Source organism: Syngnathus acus, chromosome 1, assembly GCF_901709675.1.
Source record: "Syngnathus acus chromosome 1, fSynAcu1.2, whole genome shotgun sequence".
NCBI classification, from domain to species: Eukaryota; Metazoa; Chordata; class Actinopteri; order Syngnathiformes; family Syngnathidae; genus Syngnathus; species Syngnathus acus.
The window spans coordinates 14,454,491-14,476,652 of NC_051087.1; the positions used below are offsets into that span (position 1 = coordinate 14,454,491).

Consider the following 22,162-nt stretch of genomic DNA (forward strand, 5'->3'; position numbering starts at 1 on the left):
CGCTCACTCTTTGTTTGAACTTCTGCCCTCTGGGAGGCGGTACAGGAGCCTGCGCTCCCGCACCACCAGACTCTCCAACAGCTTCGTACTCCAGGCTGTTAGGATCCTGAACTCGCTCCCCCTTTCAGCGTAGCGTCCTGTTCTTGCTGTATGCACACTGGCTCGGTTTTGCCCCTCATATTTAATGGGTTATTGGTCTGTTAGTTATTCATCGCTCATTTTATTTTATTTTATTTATTATTTATTATTTATGGTTTGTGCCTTCTTGTTTTTGTTTTGTGTCGCCTACTTGTATGTCTCGTCACCGTGGGATGGAGGAAACGGAATTTCGGTTTCTTTGTGTGTCTTGACATATGAAGGGATTGACAATAAAGCTGACTTTGACTTTTGACTTTGATATATGGGTTCACTGTACAGCATTCATTAATTTTTTTATCAAAAAAATATAAAAATCTGTGGAAATTAGCATGACGTTAAGCTAATTACTTGCAGCATTCTGTCAGGCTTCGGGGTGGAGGAATGGAGCGAGGCGACCAAGTGCAGCTTGGACCAGGGTTTATTGTAGCAAACTCAAAGGACTCGGCAAACTGACGTGGCTTAACAACAAACTAACAGGACTAACCGACCAAAACGTGAAACAAAAGACAGGAACCAAACAAACCGCGTGACAGTGAGACATGCATTGTCCACGTCTCATGCAATGCTCCGACGGCGAGTGACACACAAACAGAACTTAAATATAACACAGGTAACAAGAGGCAGGTGACTGTGATTACACTGATCATGGGTACACAGGAAGGGAGGGGCGAGCACACAGACACACTGACAAACTATGGACATGATCAGGGTCACATAGCAAAAGGGGGGACGAGACATGACAGAACCCGAACAGAAACCATGGCAACCTGAACACCTAACAAAACTGGGGACGAGACATGACAGAACCCCCCCCACAAGGGACGGCCCCCGACGTCCCAAAAACCCAACCCCCCACGGCGGCACGCGGGGGGGCGGGGGGTAAGCGCACCAGTCCAAATGGCCCTACTGGTTTTCGAAGTGGTTCGAACGGCGCACGGCGACGACTGGGGGAACAACCGCACTCGGCGGCAACTTGGGGGACAGAACTGCACGCAGCGGCGGTCAGGGACCCAGGGCCACAATCGCGGCACACACTGGGGGCCTGACGCGCAATCGGCAGCAACTTGGGGAACAGAACTGCACTCAGCGGAGGTCAGGGGCCCAGGGCCACAATCGCGGCACACACTGGGGGCCTGACGCGCAATCGGCAGCAACATGGGGAACAGAACTGCACTCAGCGGAGGTCAGGGGCCCAGGGCCACAATCGCGGCACACACTGGGGGCCTGACGCGCTAGCGGCAGCAACTTTGGGGGACTAGACATGACAGAACCCAAACAGAAACCATGGCAACCTGAACATCTAACAAAACTGGGGACGAGACATGACATCATCCTGTGCAAGCATTCAGGAACTTGGCGTTGAACCACAACTTACTCTTGATGAGAGTACCGTTTTTTTCCGTGTATAATGCGCCCTCATGTATAATACGCACCCTAAAAATGGCATGTTGATGCTGGAAAAAAGCCTGTACCCATGTATAATACGCACCCAATTTGTTTTTTTGTTTGTTTTTTTTGTTTTGTTTTTTTTAAGTCCCAATGATCGTCACACACGCAGGGAGGCAATGGGTCCCATTTTTATAGTCTTTGGTATGGTCTTAACTAGGCTGGATGTATTTTTTTTTGTTGGCGTTGATTTCTCCGACTGCCCGTAAAGGCACCACCGCGATCAGATGAAAAGAGAGGAAAGTGACGTGCGGACATGTGAAAAAGGCGGCTCTGTATGGGAGAGACGTTGAAGAGGAATAAAAACACCCTTGGAAACCAAAACTTGCCCCTCGTCGTGACTCGGAGCCGCAACAAATGTTTCGGATTTGTGTAGGGTACATTGTGACAGCAAACGACATTGTCAGTCAAGAAGAGAAGAGGACTATTATCCCTTCTTTGACGAAATGACCAGAGCACAGTACAAACACACTATTGTTCTTGTAACGTGTTTTGTATTTAAGTCCTGTCTGCCCCTCGCTCACCGTCGGATCATTGCATGTGTTACTGTCATGATGTCTGTTTGGTTTCTGTTCCTGTCTTTGGTAATGACACCCTGTCTTTTTGTTCCACGTCTTTGTCGGTCAGTCCTGTTGTTGGTTTTGTTGTACCATGATTTTCTTAAAAAAAAATAAAAAAAATAAAATAAAAAATTACAAAAAATTTGTACCCATGTATAATGCGCACCCCAGATTTTAGGACAATAAATTAGTTAAATTTTGCGTATTATACACGAAAAAAAACGGTATTTCTGTTGTTTCAGTAATTTATTTGGGCTTTGCACCTTTACCTTTGTACTTTTATGTCCAACATTGGCAAGTGTATTTTAACTTCATGGGGTTCCACACTTGAAAAGGAAGGATTTGACTAGACTGGGATTTCACTCTTTGTTCGGGTTTTATTGAGCGAAACAGTCAAGGTGAAAAACTGGTAGTCCCTTTGGTCTCCTCTTCCCATGAGTTTTTTCCTTTATCCGTGGAGCTCAGTGCTGTTTGCTGCTGCTGCTGTGTTGCTCACTGAACAAAAAGCTTGTGTTGTTTGCTGATGAACACTGGTGTGTGCGCGCTCCTAATCAGGAAAAATTGCGCTCAACTGTTGAGGCGCTCTGTGGAGCTCTGCTGCGGGCTGCACGTTCACGTCACACACCTGCAGTGACCCCTTCTGGTCACATGCAACCGCAGACAGGCGCGCACCTCCCAGGTCGCCGCAACACACATTCTAAATGTTCTCGTTTTTTGGGCAAACAAGACATAATACATTCACTAAAAATGAGAAGTTAGTTAAGGCAAATATATACTATATATATATATATATTATTTTTTTTTTTGTACGTTGAATACTTCATTTGTACATGCTTCGTTTCCAACCTTAGTCTGGCACCTACAGCAGATATTTTGTGTTTGTACATTCTGGACCACAGTCATGTTTTGGTTTCAATTCATTAAAGAAAAGGTCGATTCAAACAATTTTTTCTTGTATTTCAGAGTGTACGGTGATAGCACCTGGATACTAGTGTGAATGGACCATAATTGTGTAAATAATCGTGATTTCAATATTGAACAAAATATTCATGATTAGGATTTTTATCCATAATCAAGCAGCCCTAATTGAATTGACTGTCCACTAGATTTTATAGCGCAACGGGTTATGTTATAGAGCACATCCTGAAAAATCTAATGTGATCATACAAAATCAAAAGCAAATTTTGCAGGGGCATTTCTTTTTCCCAGTAGATTAACAGTAAATTAACCCATCAGGTTTATTTCTCAACTGGAATACGTGTTACAGTTCTGTTTTTTTGCCACTTGATGGCGACGTTGATCCATTTGTTAAATTAATAATTGTTTATTCAAGTATGGAATGAGGTCTAACAATCAATCAATCAATCTGCTTTATTGTCGTTTCCTGTTACCAGGCAACAAGACATACCTAATATCTCAATTGGCACAAGAAACATGAAAAACAATGACCAAAAAGGGGAGACAATGCGTACAGGCCTGCCAGCATTCGCCGCAACAGTGCTCCGAGATCTCAGAAAGAGAACACAAGAGAAGAGTTGGGGTTCAAACTACTCTCTTTGATGGAGAGTATTTTGAGTCCAGAAAAATCCTCACACACACAGCATACAATCAAGGATAAGTACAACAGATCTTGAGACAAAACATGTCGTGGGCTGAGAAGGTGGAATGTGAGGGGCGTGACAAAACTGGGCTGATTAGCAGCTCAGACCAGGAGCGCATTCGTAGCTTTGATTTTGTCCCGGGGGGTCCAACAAGGGCAGTGATGATAGAAGGGTAGTGTATGTGGGTGTATGTGCTCGTATCAGAGCGTCCACAGCTGCTTTGCCAGTCTTATCGTCTCATTGTTGTGGAGACCTCATTGGCATGATAGTCTTGGACGGGAGATAGGGAGGAGCAGGAGCAGAGCAAGAAGCATCCGCCTTTGTTCAGAGCCAAGCAAGAAAATCCAGTACTGTACAGTGAATAAATTGTGTTAAATGACTGTTGGTGCTTCTGGTGTGTGTGGTGATAGTGGAGCTTCCGGTCCTACTACAGCCTTTTCCCATCGAGTTTTCATCCACTGTTACGTACTGTCAGGATAATTTCCTTTCACCCCTTTTTTCCACAGTCTACCAAGTTTTTTACACTGTGACTTCTGTGGCAAGTCTTTGGCAGTTGGGAAACATACCCAGGTATCTGAAGCAATAACCACCTGTCACAGTTTGGCCCATCATGCCCCCCAGCCACAAGGCCACACAAATTGTTCATAAGTTTTTTAAGAATTAAAACAAGAACTGAAATCAACTTATTGTTAAAGCAAATATGTTATTGTTGTTGCTTTAACCACCTTACCAAATAGAATGCATGCTAGATTAACTGAAACCAGCAATAACTGTCCATTTCATCTGTTTCAAGTGAGCATCTGATTGCAATGTTGGAAACAAAATAAGAAGGACCCAAGCTGGGGGGAGGAGGCACTTACATATTGTTTATAATTGTTATGGTAACATCCTCTTACAGACACATAAAACACACAGACGTACAAAATTATGATAAATGGATAACATCAGAAATACTTGTTGGGATTATATTACTAAACCATTACGGTAATCACTAAGCTTTACGATTGTCAGGACAGGGCATCGGGCTAATTATCTTGACGTGAGAAATGAGCTTAACCTGATTTTATGGACAGGAAATGTTTTCAAGTCCTGACGAAGCTGGCTGAGGTTCTCGAGAGCAGTAGAAAAGAGGCCAACAACCAATCTGCAGCCAAAGAGCTTCCTGTCAGGTTTATGAGGGCAGGGTAAAACAGCGGAGACACCAGCTGACGTGGCCAATGGACTGTGTTGTCCCAGGCAAGGGACGAGAACATGAGGGCCAACATCCTCAAACAGCTGTTCCCCCGTGTAATCACCACCACTTCACTACAGCCAGACATAGTGCTTTGGTCTGCTGCTACAAGCTGCCTACGAGCATAAAGCAGCCAAATATACAGATCTGGCTGCCGAGTGCAAAGAGTCAGGTTGGTCCATCATTATCGACCCTGTAGAAGTGGGCTGTCGGGGCTACCGACAACACATCGACGACAAGGCTGCTTCGAGATGTGGGAACAACTGGGGCTAAGCTCCGAAAGGTAATGAAGGCTTCTAGCTGTAGCTGAGGAGGAGGGATAAAGATTGGGGGTCAAGGCAGTAAAATGGGTCAGTTGCAGGGTGTGGCACGGAGACGTCGCTGCCACCGCTCCACCACCAGGTTATGTTCCGGGATTAAAGTGAGCGAAACTCAGATGAGCGGTGGTCCCCGGATGACGACCCTGCAGCTGACCCAAGGCACAGTAGGAGGCGCGACAGGCACATGTGCCCTGCAGAAACAACCCCATACCTGTACAATCAATATATCTGACATCACCAAGGCCTGTGAGAGCAACTCAGTGAAAGAAAAAAATCTGTCACATTCAAGGGATTTTCTCACATCCCTGCGTCACCTGCAACCAAGCCAGTAGTTTTTCCCCTTGACGTCAGTCGTTAACAGCCACGCCCACGTAATCAGCTAACCACCTGTTCCTGCTTGTTAGACGGTGCTATTTAAACCCTGAGCTCCCAGTTTGTCTGTGATGTCACTCGTAAGATAACTGTGCTCTATCCGTCTGACTGTTGACAAATTATTTTGATCGTATGATTATGTTGGAATGTTGACTAGAATCATTAACTTTGTTAAAACCTCCCACCTGCCCTTGACTCGTGGAAATTTTCCACATTTACTTGTTGAAACTTTCCAAATGATTCGAAAACATTCTTTCTTAGTTAACTAAAATGCTCCACTAGTATCTTTTTCCACAACCTTATAAAATAAAGAGCTAAGACCCTCTGCACTGATTAACCAGTTTGCATTGGAGACCCCTGAAACATGTTCACGCGCACCCCCACCCTGCTTTCTCTCAAATATTCTCTTCCAAGAAGCGAAAGTCAGACTGTTTTCAAGCACCTCTGTATCCTATAAGGTGATGAAGGCTTTCTCCACTTGCAAGTGCTAAAAAGGGCAAACTGTCTCCAGTGTGGTTCTTGCAAGGAAGGTAGAGTGAGGAACACTCTTTCACTGACTCCCGTTGCTAACCTTGTCTGTGCACTGACCTGATCGCAGCCCGTCCTGACTAGTTGCCCATTCTTGACCACGCTTTGCTCACTGCCCGCCATGACCACTTCCCTGTTTTTGACCATGCTTTGCTCGCCGACTGTCCTGACGACTTGCCCGTCCTGACGGCTTGAACACGTTCTGATCACCGCCCATCCTGACCACCCGCTTGGCCCTGACCACGATTACGCGTTGCGCCCCGCTGCCCTGCGCACTTGCTCTACTGCGCTCTCCGCCAGAATCGTTCCTGTTACCTGTCAGTTACTAGTTACCTGTCAGTCAAACTAGCCGAGTTTTCCACTTTCCCTCATTTCACTAAAGCTTGCATCATGCTGCACTTGGTTGTCCAGCCCCGTTTGTCACAGTTTTGGCCACTGTGAGACTCTTGCGATAGAGCCAAAGAATCAATCAACATGTCTAAAAAGGGTTGCTGCAGAATTTGCTTTGTTCAGTGTGTGAGAAGAGGTTATAGTTGTGCCAGGACATCTTTTGGCTGCTCACCATGTCAAAGCACCTGCTCAAAATACCCTGAGCATCCAACATTTCCTCTCTGAGAAGAACATTAGCTGCTGGAGCAACCTCTCTTCTCACCTGCCCTGGATCAATGAGATATTTTTTCATCAAGGGGACCTGGTTTGAAGACGTGGACGATTTTAAAATTGATGCAACAACGGAGCTACAGATGATTCTGGAATAATCCTTTAAGAAGTGCATGAAGGCAAAGCAGAGAATGCTCACAATGTGCATTAGGCTCCAGGGAAATTACTTTGAAGAGAAAAACTTGTAGTTTACACTGAAAATTTGAAATATTTGTTTTTGGAACTTTTCTCGGAAAATAATTACCATCATGGGTGTCATTTGCAGTAGTGATAAACTGCACTGCACCTATATCCAGTATTCATTGAGTCTGTAAAGTTGAGAAAACGAAGTGTTACCTGCTCCAGAAAGACGAGAAAGGTGACATTGGTGCCCAGTACAGCTGACAGTGTACCCTCACTGGTGACCAGGTGAAGTCCTTTGGGGGCTTGCATGGGACAATACTGCCTTTTGGCTGTGTACTCCACAATGACTCCATCTGTACAATTGTTTGAGACCACCTTCCTGTAACTAGTTTTGGGAAAAATAAAAAATACAAACATGGGTATGACTAACACAATAAATGCCAGAGTAAATGCCAAATCATTCATACCATTCTGAAACTAAGCAAATTGGAAATTATATAACATAATGAGTCTAGATTAAAAAAAAGGGTTTGTATCTCAAAGAAAACAAAGTTGGCCTGATTTTCCGCACCATAAGGCGCACTTAAAAGCCTTTAATTTTCTCAAAAACCGAATGGATCTAATTCCAAAATCTGTAAATGTGTGACTGCCGCCACACAGGGCCGTATTATGTAGACGTAATATGGTGACCCGATGAATCAATCAGAGGATATTACATTTTACGTAGATCGGGGTGGTAAACCAATCAGAGAACTTGTATGTACCTCTGCTGCAATTGTTAAATACTATCGGTTTGTGCAAAGCAAACAGCATTAGGACCCACTAAAATGGCATCAGCAAAGAGACATACTTACGAGGCACAAGTCAAGGTTTGGAAAGCTGGGATCATTGCCAAATAGCAATGTGACGACGAGACAATTACAAGAGGGAACTTGTAATGTTTAATGGCAAATTTGCCCAAGTATTTAATTTGGATCCAGGAGATGACTTTGATGGATTTGCATCTGAATATCGTTTAACAATAATGTGAGTACAGTAGAGTACATGGTTAAATACTAGAATAAAGTACAACCGCACTCACTGTTTAATTTTTTCTTTACCGTAAATTATGGCATACTTGCGCGCCATAATCCGGTGCGCCCTGTGTATGGATTAAATACAACAGAGCCCCCGCAATTGAGTCTGCACCTTTTAAACCAAAGCGCCTTATGGTGCGGAAAATACGGTAAAATAGAAAACGCCCGCATTTATCTCACAAAATGCATTTAAAAATCCTTATGGAAAATATGAGTTTCAAACCCATAGAGCAAATGTGGAAAAAAGTAAAATTTACAAAGACTACAGCTCATTGTTGTGTCATCTTTCTGTGTGATGACAGAAAACATACATGGAAGCAATGGTTTCAAAACAAGATGACATCCAAAACATAAATATTCATTACATACAGAGCTGATTTTTTTTTTTAAAACATATATCCACAAAGCATTTTGTAAATACAAGCATGCTAAAATAGGAGTAACAATGAATATGATTTTCTTTAAATAAAAATAGAAAATACAACCATTTCTTTAATTAAATCGAGAATAAAGTGCCTTCAAATACTGCTGCAAGCTTCCATCTGCCAAATGAACAGTTGACTTCCTAAATCTTGCCTCGGGAATCTCATTGCTATGCTGACATGTTAATCGGTGAGCTTGTCCACGACCAGCTGGCACTCCTGGACGAAGTGAATGGCATAAAAGAATAAATGTAGCATTGAAGTAATATACAATTATTATTATATGTATGGTGTATGGATGTATGGTTTTGTATTGACAATTATTCGAGACTAGGAAGGAATGTCCCATTACTACTGCTCTCTTCTAAGGACATCATCTCAAGTTTGGATTGCGAGAGGGAAAATGACATTTTAAAATATGAAGGGGTGCTACAATAAAAGTGTGTTTTTTTACCAAAATAATAAGTTAATATTTTGACCCAAACACACACACAGAGAGAGAGAGAGAGAGAGAGAGAGAGAGAGAGAGAGAGAGAGAGAGAGAGAGAGAGAGAGAGAGAGAGAGAGAGAGAGAGAGAGAGAGAGAGAGAGAGAGAGAGAGAGAGAGAGAGAGAGAGAGAGAGAGAGAGAGAGAGAGAGAGAGAGAGAGAGAGAGAGAGAGAGAGAGAGAGAGAGAGAGAGAGAGAGAGAGAGAGAGAGAGAGAGAGAGAGAGAGAGAGAGAGAGAGAGAGAGAGAGAGAGAGAGAGAGAGAGAGAGAGAGAGAGAGAGAGAGAGAGAGAGAGAGAGAGAGAGAGAGAGAGAGAGAGAGAGAGAGAGAGAGAGAGAGAGAGAGAGAGAGAGAGAGAGAGAGAGAGAGAGAGAGAGAGAGAGAGAGAGAGAGAGAGAGAGAGAGAGAGAGAGAGAGAGAGAGAGAGAGAGAGAGAGAGAGAGAGAGAGAGAGAGAGAGAGAGAGAGAGAGAGAGAGAGAGAGAGAGAGAGAGAGAGAGAGAGAGAGAGAGAGAGAGAGAGAGAGAGAGAGAGAGAGAGAGAGAGAGAGAGAGAGAGAGAGAGAGATGTTCTGACTCTTTCTGCACAACGGTGCATTTTTCCTTCGTGTACGGCTGTGTCACGTTTTCGCTCACGCCCTGCTGGCCGGCTCACGCGCCCTCTGTGCTCAGGGGCACGCATCACCAGTACGTAACTGCGCGCGCTGATCGCCTCCACCAGTCCCATGTTACCCGCTGATTAGGGCATGTATATACGTAGCTCAGTCCTCGACGTTTCGTCTGTTTTGACACACGTATGCCTGCCACCTGATTCCTGCTTGCCTGTGACGCTGTGTAACGAAATGGACTCTGGGCCAACCTTCTGCCTGTCCCCGACCACAAGCTTTCTTTGCACCTGTTTGCCACACGACGGGAGCTCGCTGACCTGCTCGACCCGGCTCGTCAGTCGCCTCGTACACCTTCTCTGCTGGTATTCCAGCCTCCCTTTTCCCTAAATGAAGAGTCCGTGTTGCACATGGCTGTCCTGTCTCATTCGTGACAGGCTGGCTGCCTCGCTTCTCGTCCTCAGTGATGCACATTGCTCAGAAGTACGCCCCGCACTATCAGCTGATATTTAAATGCTGTTCTCCCATCACTTATAAACCCTTAAAGTACCAAATACGCAAAGTGGCGAGGGATCACTTTATAGCCCACAGCCCCCATATCCCTCAACTTGAATGTAGGTTGAGCAACACATTTAACAACAGCCTGTGAATCCGTTCGCAGCCTGTGTTTACCCAGTGCTGTTCAGGAAGGTCATCCCTGTGGGGCAACTCCGGGACATCGCTGATGGATGGAACCAAAAGGCAGGAGTACACTTGCCATCAGTTCGTCGGTCATAGCCATAATCACTGTAGGAATCCAAGCACAGACAACACCATTATCCAAAAAAGAGATTTCACAAACTTGTCGTGTGTATAAGGTCGGTTTAGGATAAGGGATGGAAATGCGTATTTGTTAAAAAAACAAAACAAAAAAAACACCCTTTTCGTGAACATGGCATAAGTTTCACTCGAATAACATTTTTTAGTCACACAATCAGATTTCGTTCAAAACACTAAGAATTTGTGGTAAGGCTTCATGAATAGAACTGATTTGTTGCAGAGTAGAAATGTATGCCTGTGAATGTCGTTATAGCATCTTTCTGTATATGTTGCTACGTATATCAGGCTAATACTGCCAAATCAATGCATTATGCTTTCGAGGTCGAATTAGCAGTAAGGCTGGTATCGGGTGTAAGTATCAGAGCATTTTTATGAGTACAAGCAGAGACAAAATATTGGCACCAGCATCAATAGTAGTATTGGTGCAGCCCTAGTTGTAGTAGCCATTGGTGTAACAGAGGCAGAATAACGGCAGCCACGTCCAAAGGGTGGAAAGTAATCATCACTATCGGCTGACATTGCCACACGACTGTACTTATCTTAATTGGTTAAGCTGCAACCGATGCATGAACCTGCACTTTTGACATGTATGGTGTGCTCTGTCTGAAATAAATCTTCTGCTATGCCTCTGATATGCCAATTTACAGGGAAGCCAGTGTGAAAAGGGCTAGCTCTTCCAAAAAATTTGGTAACTGAGATACAATGTAATCCAAAAAGAGTACATCCGATTTAGTATTCTGTTAGTATTGAAAAATCACAGGAAAAACGAAATATATAATTTGTGTTCATAAGTAATAAAATTACAGTCTGCACTTGTGTTGAGTAATAATCTAATGGTACAACAGCAGTCTTTCACTAAAATGAAAAAGAATCGTCCTAATAATTTTGACGAGTACACAGATGCAAATGTGGTGTCATTCCAGATTTAAGTTATTGTGCTTTGTGATTAAAAAAAAGAAAGAAAAGAAAGAAACAAACAAAAATGGTGTGATGGTGTGAGGAGCAGCCTCAATCTGTGGACTTGCAGGCACAGGATGGAAGAAAAGAAGCTGGTTGAAAATGTTTTACTTTTGCTTCGAACAAAGCTACAGTTAGTAATGACATCTTGGACATGGGCAGCTGACGAAAAGCGGAGCTGCAGAACACAAGTGGACTAGTCACCAGTCAATTTGTGATGAGGTGTTGGGTGTGAATTAAGGCTAAATAATTGGCAACCAGTTCAGGGTGTCCCTCACCTACTGCCCGATGACTGCTGGGATAGGCTCCAGCACGCCCGCGACCCCCGTGGGCACAAGCGGTATAGAAAATGGATGGATGGATGGATGAATTTTAAGGAAAGAATTGCATTGCCATTTTTCTGCCAAATATTACAATTTCGATTTTAGTTGTGATTTTCTTGAACTCAAGCTTCAATTCACGATTCATAATGCAGAGTAACTTCTAAACATGACAGACAAGGACATCATACCATTAAAAATGTTAAAATCTATGACTAGACGTAAAAGTAGTTCCAAGTAAATCCATAGGTCCGGGTTCAATGCAAGCGCAGAATTATTTGAGTCAAACGGCATAACTCCATAACTACTTGTAATTGCTCCACAAAAGCCTAGTTGCTTCCAATTTCTTTTCCACTACTACTGCTGTGAATAGTAAAAAAAAAAGAATAATAACAATAACATTTTCAAGAAAATGAATTATTCATCAAAAAGCTTACCATTCAAAATCAGCCTCTGTGCAGTCACAAGGACCTGATGACATTGAGACCGAGTACAGCTTTCCCATAACACACCTGGATGTGGGCTTCAACTTTCTATAGATTCTTTTCACTCCCATCAGGCAGGGCTCTCCCTGTGGGTCAAAAGAAATGCCAAGGTGAAAGATGCATAAAAGAGGTTTTCAACTGTCACATCTGTCATAAAACCTTTGAGAAAACCATTCATGTACACCATGAGGAATTGCACATTTGCATCGTTAATATTCACTGTAGAATGGCTTGCATATCTGTTTTGGGATTATGCTGTGCTATGCTAAACATCTGTACACACCTCTTGTGCCTCATTCTGTAAAGTGCTTTGTTAGGGCAACAGCTGTTGTGAAAGTGCTTTTTAAATAAAGATGTATTGGATTTTGAGTTACAGTATTTTTGTGCATTTTTTCCATTGCACAGCTTTCTTTAAGCACAACATTCTGCTAAGTGTGATTGACTGAAAATCAATGTAAAAGAAAGGTATTGGTTTAAATCTGTTCTGTGTTACATTTCAAATCATTAGCAATCTGAGCATGTGGATGCCTCGATTAAAAAGAGCTAAGTATAGAGAAGGAAAACAAGTATCCGGTTTGGCTTCAGGTGTGATCAGGTTGATGGCTTCCTGTGTATACAGAAAAAATATTTTAAATGGAGCACACATCAGATGTGACTGTATGCATGTTTAGCGTTTAGAGAGCTCAACATCGGAAATCACACTCCAGGGTATCTGTCTACATTGTGAGTGTTGATGGTGAAATGTTTAGCAACACACTGCTTTGTATTTTTTCCATTTAAAAAAGTGAAGACAGTTCCTAAATTTCACTGCATCTCCATTGCCTAATACTTTTATAAAAAGCTTTCAATCAGACCTAAAATGATCTGTGTCTGAACAGTGTATTGCATCTCTCACAAGATTACAATCACAAAAGTCACAGAATTGATCAAATTTCTTTCATTTTATTTGATTGTACAGGTCTACAATGTGCAGCAGTCAGTGAGTGTTTGTTTTCTCAAACTCAGTTACTGTCTAAAAGTATTGTAACCTATCCTATCGAATCCTATCCTATCCAGTGTATCTTATTTCAAGAATTATTCTCTTGATTGATGCATTTAACCCAATTCAATTCCTTAATGAATGTCTCTTGTAATAAAAGAGAAAGCATTGAAAAAAAAAAAACAACAACATATGGCTTTTACGTTCCTGAAGAACCTGTGATAAAGAGGCCTAATCGCTAGAGATCAATTGTTACCCTAAAAATCACACTACAGTCTCTACCTTGGTTTTTAGGTCCCACAATTTGGTTGAGAATCGGTAGAGTACGTGAACAAAATGCAAAATTGCTTTTCTTTCGGGTGAATAGGAATAAATTCAAAGACAATAAAACACAAACTGCTCGCAATAAATTGACACTGAATTTGAAATTGACAAAATATTGTAGACAAGAAACTGCAAATATCACAAAAAACATGTAAGTGTATATTGTATTACAGATTCTTTTCAAGAAATTAACCATCTACGAAAGTGGACAATCTGAGGTATTACATGCACACATTTGAATGCATTTGTTACTGTTTTAGCATGATCTGGAAAGCCCGGGTGAGTTGAGAACATGTACTATGACTCTGCCATGCATGATTACACGACTATAAATCAGTATTCCTGTGCTGGTATGATACCTGATCGTGAAGGTGCCACGTTTGATAATCTGCCTCTGAGCATCTCCTGTTGAAGATAGACCTGAAGTCTATTTTAACCAACTGCCACTCCGAGCGATGACTGACGTGGCCAAATATCCTGTGAGAAAAAAAAATGTATGTAAAAAGTGTCTTCTTTCCCACTGTTACAGACTCTGACAATAGTGGTATTGGCAAATAATTAGGTAGATAGTATCTACTAATACATGATGATGTCCATTACTTTAAGACAAAATAAACTACTTCAAGATGTGAGTGATCAGCAAAAAATCCCATTCGAATGACATGTTTTTCGAGCATTCGATTAATATGCCCATCGCTAAAATTGCAAATAATAAATGACATCCTATTTAAGATTCAAGATTCAAGATTCAAGAGTTTTTTATTCGCCATGTTTGAGCGTGCCAAACAAGGAATTTGACTTCGGTAAAACACACCCTCTGTTCAACATATAGGTGACTAACAACACTCAGGACATGTGAATAATGGCAAAAACAGTGTAGACAAATTCAAAAGGTGTGAAGAGCAGGATGTTATTGCACAGTAATGACTCTGAGACTCTATGAGTGGTGTGAGTTCATCAGAGCAACAGCCTGGGGGAAGAAGCTGTCTCGGTGTCTGCTGGTTTTGGCGTACCGAGCTCTATAACGCCGTCCGGAGGGGAGTTTAAGTGTAGTTCCCAGGACAGTCTTGAGCTAAAGACGCCTATTTCATATTTGAGTGACTAACCCTGTGGTTACGTATTCCCTTGAGAAAGCTGACTACTCTGTCATGCTCAAGTATTTAAATTTAAAATTTGATGAAAAAAAAGAAAATGTAAACAAAAATTAGAAAACATTTAAGCAGTTAACAACCAGACAAATAGTTACTGAAATGTAAATGGACCTTATCATGTATGTGTCCCCATCCAGACTAAAACTAAACTAAGAATAAGATAACAGAGGCTGATGGATTAATTATACATTTGTGTGTTTTTGTTTTCGGACCAGAGACACCGCTGGAAAACCATTTTCAGTTGAAACCCAGCAAAATTGTCACCACCTGTGTTTTCTCCATGATTAGAATGTGGGACATTTTCTGTTTGTTCACTCCAGTTGTGCCCTGCCAAGTCTTCTGTGATGCTCTTATACAGTGACGTCATACCATTAGAATCCCAGCCAGATTTGGCCCTTCTGCAATCTACAATGTTCTACAATGCCATACAGCACACTCACACACTGGCTATTGTAATATTGTGAAAGAACACAAGAGGATGGCTCGCAAATGTAGTTTCGTACACAGTAAGTCGTTGCCTCAGAGCTACCCTCTTTTTCATGCAGTCAAGACTTTTTAAAGGAAATTTTGTAGGACCACATCAATGACTTTTGTGTGGGCTTCAAATGTACAGTTGTGCTGTTGCTGTTTGTCATTGCTTGGGTCCCTTGTGAACATAAACTGGGACAGTTTGGAAGTTGCCAAGACTTTGAGAGGAACCTTATTTCTTTTGAAAAGAGAACTGTGAGGAATGATGGATGTCGTGGAAACAGATGCAAACATCCTATTGGGGGTTAATACATAGGACAAGCATGTTTGTAGTTTGTTGTGATGTGTGGTGGATGGATTTCTGTGATGACAAATCTTCACTCACGTCATGATTAGTGTCTCTTCCCCTGGCTCTCCCAGCACACCATCTACGAACAGAGGAGTATTGGTGAAGCTGTACTTGTTCCACTGCCGTCCTTCATCAAAGCTTAACCTGGGAGCACAAACATCAATTACATTTGGGACCCACACTGTGTGCACAAGCTAATGACCCTGAAAGTTGTTTAATGACTTTATTTCCAATTCTGCACAGGGCTCAGGTGGTACGCCCAAATGAAGATTGATCAGGGGTAGTTGGATTAGAGAAATTTGAAGTCAGGAAGGTGCAATCAAATGATTGTCCAATGCAGATTACCTAGTCTAGAGCCTTGAAAGGTGTTCACTCTATTAAAATAAGGTCTCCTGGTTAGACGATAAACTCATTATTTTTTGTTTGATGAACTTAATACTTTATAGGAATGAGTCATGGTGCATTTCTCTCACTATGACTCACCACAAGTGCCTGATGGGAAGTGGAGTATGCCTTATTGCAACTAAAGCTCCTCTTTGGTCAAGGTACAAGACTGCATACTCCTCATTGAAGATCTACAGGCCAAGACAAAAATGGGGGAGAACGAGTCAAATTCTGAAGTATTTTTTTAACCACTTGCAATCCTAACAAAGTACTAAACGTGCTCTGATCTGACTCACATCTGTTACAAAAAAAAAACTAAAAACCTAAATTCAATGGAAATAAGTCCCGGTTAAAGGAGCCATATCATACTGACTCAACTATTTCGATTTAGTCTTGCGAAAATGCTTGCTCCTCAATTACATGTTTTCATCAATGCATTCATCTTGGAACATTACTCGTCATTCCTCCTCTCCAAGCATCAGCCTTGATCAACCCAAGAAAATGACCGGGTCCTCACTGTGTGATGTTATAATGTGCCGAGCCATTATTTATCACCTCTGCAGGCTAAACACACGCCCAGTTTCGCAAAGCAGTTGTGCCTGCAACTTGAGTTGAAGGGTAAGTGTTCTGTTGCATCAAATAAATTATCCACGTAAATGTTGCAATTTGCTCAAAAGGTACTCATTGCTGTTTGGGGCGTTAAATGAGCTTTTTTTTTTTAATGTAATTTTGAGATGTCCTACTTTGTGGGCGGTCATTGAACCTGAGTCTAGGCGGGGTTTTGGTGAGCCAGGTGTCTTGCATCCTGGTTAGGAAAAGAGCCACCAAAATAACTCATGTTTCATATGAAATTAAACCTTCATTGTGCCTCAAACCCGCGGCCTGGGGGCCAATTGTGGCCAATTAGGACAATAGTGGCCCTTGTCCTAATATGAAAGTTTAATGTTAGTGTGGCCTGCGATTTTGATCGGAATGGTTGTGTGCGGTGCTGATTTGAATGTGTCTTTTTGGGAGCACATACACTGGTACCTCGACTTACGAAAACATATACTTCAGAACTTTTCAAAATACGAAGCGGAGCCTTGCGATTTTGTTGCAACTACCGTAATTTTCGGACTATAAGTCGCGGTTTTTTCATAGTTTGGGTGGGGGGGCGACTTATACTCAGGAGCGACTTGTATATGTTTTTTTTCACAAAGTTTTACTTGATCATTAACACATCACTTACTTACAAGTATAGTTGACCACTTCACATGTTATTTTTAGTATAGTTGATCATTTCACATGCTTTGATATCTTTATCTTGAACATATTAAAAACATGAAAAATAGAGAGAAAAAATCAAATAAAGTAATTAACACTTTAAAGCGCCATATCCTCTGGACATGTCCTCTGTCACCAGGATGATATAAAGGACGAGGAATTTGATCGATGGATTTAATGATTTGGAGTGACACAAATGGTTTGATAATATTGTTGTTTATGTGGTAGTTATTTAAAATATAGTTTATATATCGTTGTATGGGCCTGTGGAATAATTTGAACTGCGGCGCGGCACACGGCATTGTTGACAAAGGACGATCGATGGATTTAATGAATTGGAGTGACACAGATGGTTTTATAAACGTGTTATTTATGTAATAGTTTTTTTTAAATAACTGAATGTTACGTCAGGCCCGTTCTCAGCTCCTCGTTTGTGTTTGTCACGTTAGCATACCGTATCATTTAGCCTGTTGTTGCTCGTTCATGTCTGTTCTTGGTGTTGGATTTTGTCGAATAAATTGCCCCCCAAAATGCGACTTATACTCCGGAGCGACTTGTATATGTTTTTTTTCACATTTTTGGGCATTTTATGGCTGGTGCGACTTATACTCCGGAGCGACTTATAGTCCGAAAATTACGGTACTTACGAACCGATCTTTGACTTCCAAACCAAAGCACCAGCCACTCTGTCATTCCCTGTTCGTCTCGGTGCGTTAGCAGTGTAAAAACAAATATAATGTAGTTGAGTGTGTCTCTTAAGACTATCGATATAAAACTCGAAATCATAAAGGAGCATGGCAAAGGCGTGTATCGTCAAGTACGGCCGGTGTAGGTATCCCCATGAAAATTCCCTGCTGTAGGAGCATGCACGCATTGAGTGAAAGGCGGAAGCTATTGCCGTGCGGCAGAGAGAACCAGCTTGTTTACAATAAAAACATGAAGAACACACTTTTATGTTTGTCAATTTCCATCTTTAAAAGCTAGGTTCCTTTTCTTTTCTTTTATTTTTTTAAGTTCCAACTTGCGTTCAATGACGACTCGCACAGCCGGAAAACTCATTAATAGCACCAAAAAGTAATGACGAGTACATGAGCACATTGCAAGGAGGAGTTTGTGGAAGCATACAATAATCTATTCATTTGACTTTTTGTGTCTTCTCGTGGGTATTTTTAGCAAGCGTAGAAAATTAGAACAGGTTCCCCCCTCCCCAAGCAAAGTTAGGAGGTCAAGAATAATGTGACATTTATTTTTTGTTAATAAGGTTTGAAAAAGCAAAAATCAAACTGTTGTTTTGGTTTTCTGTGTGTTTTAGACGGAGTAATAGGACAAAAAGTGTGACTTTTGGGATAGTTTGGCATGCATTAATTTGCTTTTACATTGACAATGTTGCTTCTTCATATGAGACGTCATATGATGGCGCCGCGGATGGCAGCCACGGTGAGTCGCTCTCTGTTTATTTGTCTTATTTTGTGTGTTTTCTGTGTCCTCTGCTGTCCATCCCGGATCACTTTTACCAGAGAAGCGCTGTTAAACATCGGACAGTCTTCTTCTGGTATTTTCTCTCCTGTTCTCTCCGATTCAGACTGTTTGTCGGAGATTCTAGCCGGAGCGGCGGTGCTGTACAAGCTAGCGCGTCGACGGCGGCGCGGAAAACGAGCCGGAGCACTCGTAAGGCTGAGGCAGAGAGGGTTCCGTTCTGCCCTACCGTCAATTCATCTGGCGAATGTCCGCTCCCTGGCGAACAAGATGGACGAACTGCTGCTCCTCACTTCAAGGAACACGGACTTCAGCAGATCCGCCGCGCTGTGCTTTGTGGAAACGTGGCTCAGCGAACGAACCCCCCACCACGCCGTGGAGCTAGCCGGGTTCAGGCTAACGCGAGCAGATCGCAGCGCGGAGCTCTCCGGAAAATCAAAGGGAGGTGGTCTCTGTTTCTACATTAATGAACGTTGGTGTACTGATGTCACGGTGTTGAAAGAGTTTTGCAGCCCTCTCCTAGAAACACTTTTCATAAACTGCCGGCCGTTCTATTCACCACGGGAGTTCTCCTCGATCGTCATGGCGGCTGTTTACATCCCACCACACGCACGTGCGAGTGAAGCCACGCAGATGCTGGCTGACCAGGTAACAGACATGGAGAAACTTCTACCAAACTCACTAATCATTGTTCTGGGTGATCTTAACAGGGCGAACCTCGCACACGAACTGCCCAGATACAGACAGCACGTAACGTGTCCCACCAGAGGGGCACAGACTCTGGACCACTGCTACACCGTGATCAAGGATGCATACCACTCTGCGGCTCGTGCAGCTTTAGGACTCTCGGACCACTGTCTAGTTCATCTGATCCCGGCCTACAGGCAGAAACTAAAAACTTCTAAGCCTGTGGTGAGGACTGTGAGGAAGTGGACAGTGGAGTCAAGGCAGGACCTCCAAGCCTGCTTTGACTGCACCGATTGGGGAGCTTTCAAAGCTGCAACTTCAGACTTGCATGAACTCACTGACACTGTCACATCATAAATCAGTTTTTGTGAGGATCTGTGTGTGCAGACTAAGACCTTCTGCACGTACAACAACGACAAACCTTGGTTTACACCGAACCTCAGGAGGCTGCGCAAAGTCAAGGAGGAGGCCTACAGGAGCGGCGACCGCGACCTGTTCAGGCAGACCAGAAACACACTGAACCGAGAGGTCAGGAAAGCCAGGAGGTGTTACGGGGAGAACCTGAAGAGACACGTCTCTGCCAATCCTAATCCCTCAACAGTGTGGAAAGGTCTGCAGAGCATCACGGGCTACAAGAAACGAACCCCCCGTCCTGTGGAGAGCCCAAGGCTTGCTAACCAGCTAAACAAGTTCTACTGCAGGTTTGATCGGTCCTCCCACATAACGGGACTTCCTGCAGCACAATCTACATACTCACCTCTCCCCACAACTGCTCTGTCCACACCTCTATCATCGTTGTCACCCACTCTCTCTCTTGCAGAGGCCGCGCCCGCACTCCAGGTCCGCGAGGAGGAAGTGCGCCAGATGTTCCGGAGACAAAAGATCAGGAAGGCACCGGGCCCAGACGGCGCGTCACCTTCCTGCTTGAAAGTCTGTGCTGAGCAACTGGCACCCACCTTTGCACTGATCTTCAACCGTTCCCTGGAGCTGTGTGAGGTGCCCTCGTGCTTCAAGAGGTCCACCATCGCTCCAGTGGCCAAGAAGCCCGCCATCACAGGTTTGAATGACTATAGACCTGTCGCTCTGACATCTGTGGTCATGAAATCTTTCGAGATGTTAGTGCTGAACCACCTGAAGGATGTCTCGGGCCCCCTGCTTGACCCCCTCCTGTTTGCCTACCGGGCAAACAGGTCAGTGGATGATGCGGTCAACATGGGACTGCACTACATCCTGCACCACCTGGACACCCCAGGAACGTACGCCAGGATCCTGTTCGTGGACTTCAGCTCGGCGTTCAACACCATCGCTCCTGACATCCTCCAACAGAAGCTCATCCAGCTTGCGGTGCCTGCCTCCACCTGTCAGTGGATCACCAGCTTCCTGACCAACAGGAGACAGCGTGTGAGGCTGGGGGGCATCACATCTGACACCCGGACCACCAATACTGGAGCCCCTCAGGAGTGCGTCCTCTCCCCACTGCTCTTCTCTCTCTACACCAATGATTTCTCCTCAGGTGACTCTCCTGTGAAGCTCCTGAAGTATGCAGACGACACCACTCTCATCGGACTGATCCAGGACGGTGATGAGACTGCGTACAGACAGGAGGTGGAGCGGCTGGTCCACTGGTGCAGCCAAAACCATCTGGCGCTGAACCCGCTCAAGACCGTGGAGATGACAGTGGATTTCAGGCGAGACCCTTCACCACTTTTACCCCTCCCTATCCGCAGTAATACTATTCTCTCCACAGACACCTTCAAGTTCCTGGGAACCACAATCTCTCGGGACCTGAAATGGACCGGCCACATAGACTCTGTCAGGAAGAAGGCCCAGCAGAGGCTGTACTTCCTGAGACAGCTCAAGAAGTTCAACCTGCCGCGAGAGCTTCTGAAGACCTTCTACACTGCCATCATCCAGTCTGTCCTCTGCACCTCCATCACTGTCTGGTTTGGATCAGCCTCCAAACAAGACAAGCACAGACTGCAACGGACAATCAGGACTGCAGAAAAGATCATTGGAATCAACCTCCCATCTATCCAAGACTTGTACCTGTCCAGGACCAGGAAACGTGCAAGGAACATCTCTACAGACCCTTCTCACCCAGGTTGCAGTCTGTTTGAACTACTCCCCTCCGGACGGCGTTATAGAGCTCGGTACGCCAAAACCAGCAGACACAGAGACAGCTTCTTCCCCCAGGCTGTTGCTCTGATGAACTCACACCACTCATAGAGTCTCAGAGTCATTACTGTGCAATAACATCCTGCTCTTCACACCTTTTTGAATTTGTCTACACTGTTTTTGCCATTATTCACATGTCCTGAGTGTTGTTAGTCACCTAAATGTTGAACAGAGGGTGTGTTTTACCGAAGTCAAATTCCTTGTTTGGCACGCTCAAACATGGCGAATAAAAACTCTTGAATCTTGAATCTTCTACTTACAAATGTTTCTCCTTACAAACCCGATCGCAGAAGTTTGTAAGTAGAAATACGAAAAGCTCTTTTCTACCTTAAATTTCAGTTAAATCCAAGTACAGGTCCAGCCTTACTAATGAGCATCTTCAAGCCCTACTGAGGGTCTCGACTGCTTCCTCCCTCACACCAAACGTGGCTCAGCTATACGAGAGGAAGCGCTGCCGGATCTCTAGCAGCAAGAAGTAGGCAGAAGCCATGTTCAGAACAATGTTCCTTCCAAGTTTAAAGAACTGCTAATACCGACATGTGAATGTAAATAATAATAAATTTCTCTAGTCAGCAACTGCCGTAATTTCTGGACTATAAACTGCACCTGATTATAAGCCGCACCAGCAAAAATTGTATTCATGCACAAAGCGCTAAGTTACATTCAACTAGCGAGCTACACTTATAACTCCAGAGTAGACGTGACCAGGAAATAAATAAAGAAAAGGGTGACGCAACGAGATGTCATCAACAATAGC

At 43.5% G+C, this 22,162-nt stretch overlaps 1 protein-coding gene across 6 annotated transcripts in view; it reads right to left on the reverse strand.

Annotated features, from left to right (window-relative positions):
* Nucleotides 1-22,162, reverse strand: part of LOC119124434 (VPS10 domain-containing receptor SorCS1) — a 202,788-nt gene that overhangs the window by 35,337 nt on the left and 145,289 nt on the right. For all 6 annotated transcript variants that reach the window (XR_005098277.1, XM_037254438.1, XM_037254429.1 and 3 more), the window contains exons 13-18: nucleotides 15,904-15,995; nucleotides 15,457-15,564; nucleotides 13,812-13,929; nucleotides 12,102-12,235; nucleotides 10,241-10,354; nucleotides 7,193-7,364 (exon numbers count right to left, since the gene is read on the reverse strand). Coding sequence is in view for 5 of the 6 variants with exons in the window: in XM_037254438.1 (XP_037110333.1) it covers nucleotides 7,193-7,364; nucleotides 10,241-10,354; nucleotides 12,102-12,235; nucleotides 13,812-13,929; nucleotides 15,457-15,564; nucleotides 15,904-15,995 (738 nt within the window). In the remaining variant the exon portion in view is untranslated. The remainder of the gene's footprint in view (nucleotides 1-7,192; nucleotides 7,365-10,240; nucleotides 10,355-12,101; nucleotides 12,236-13,811; nucleotides 13,930-15,456; nucleotides 15,565-15,903; nucleotides 15,996-22,162) is intronic.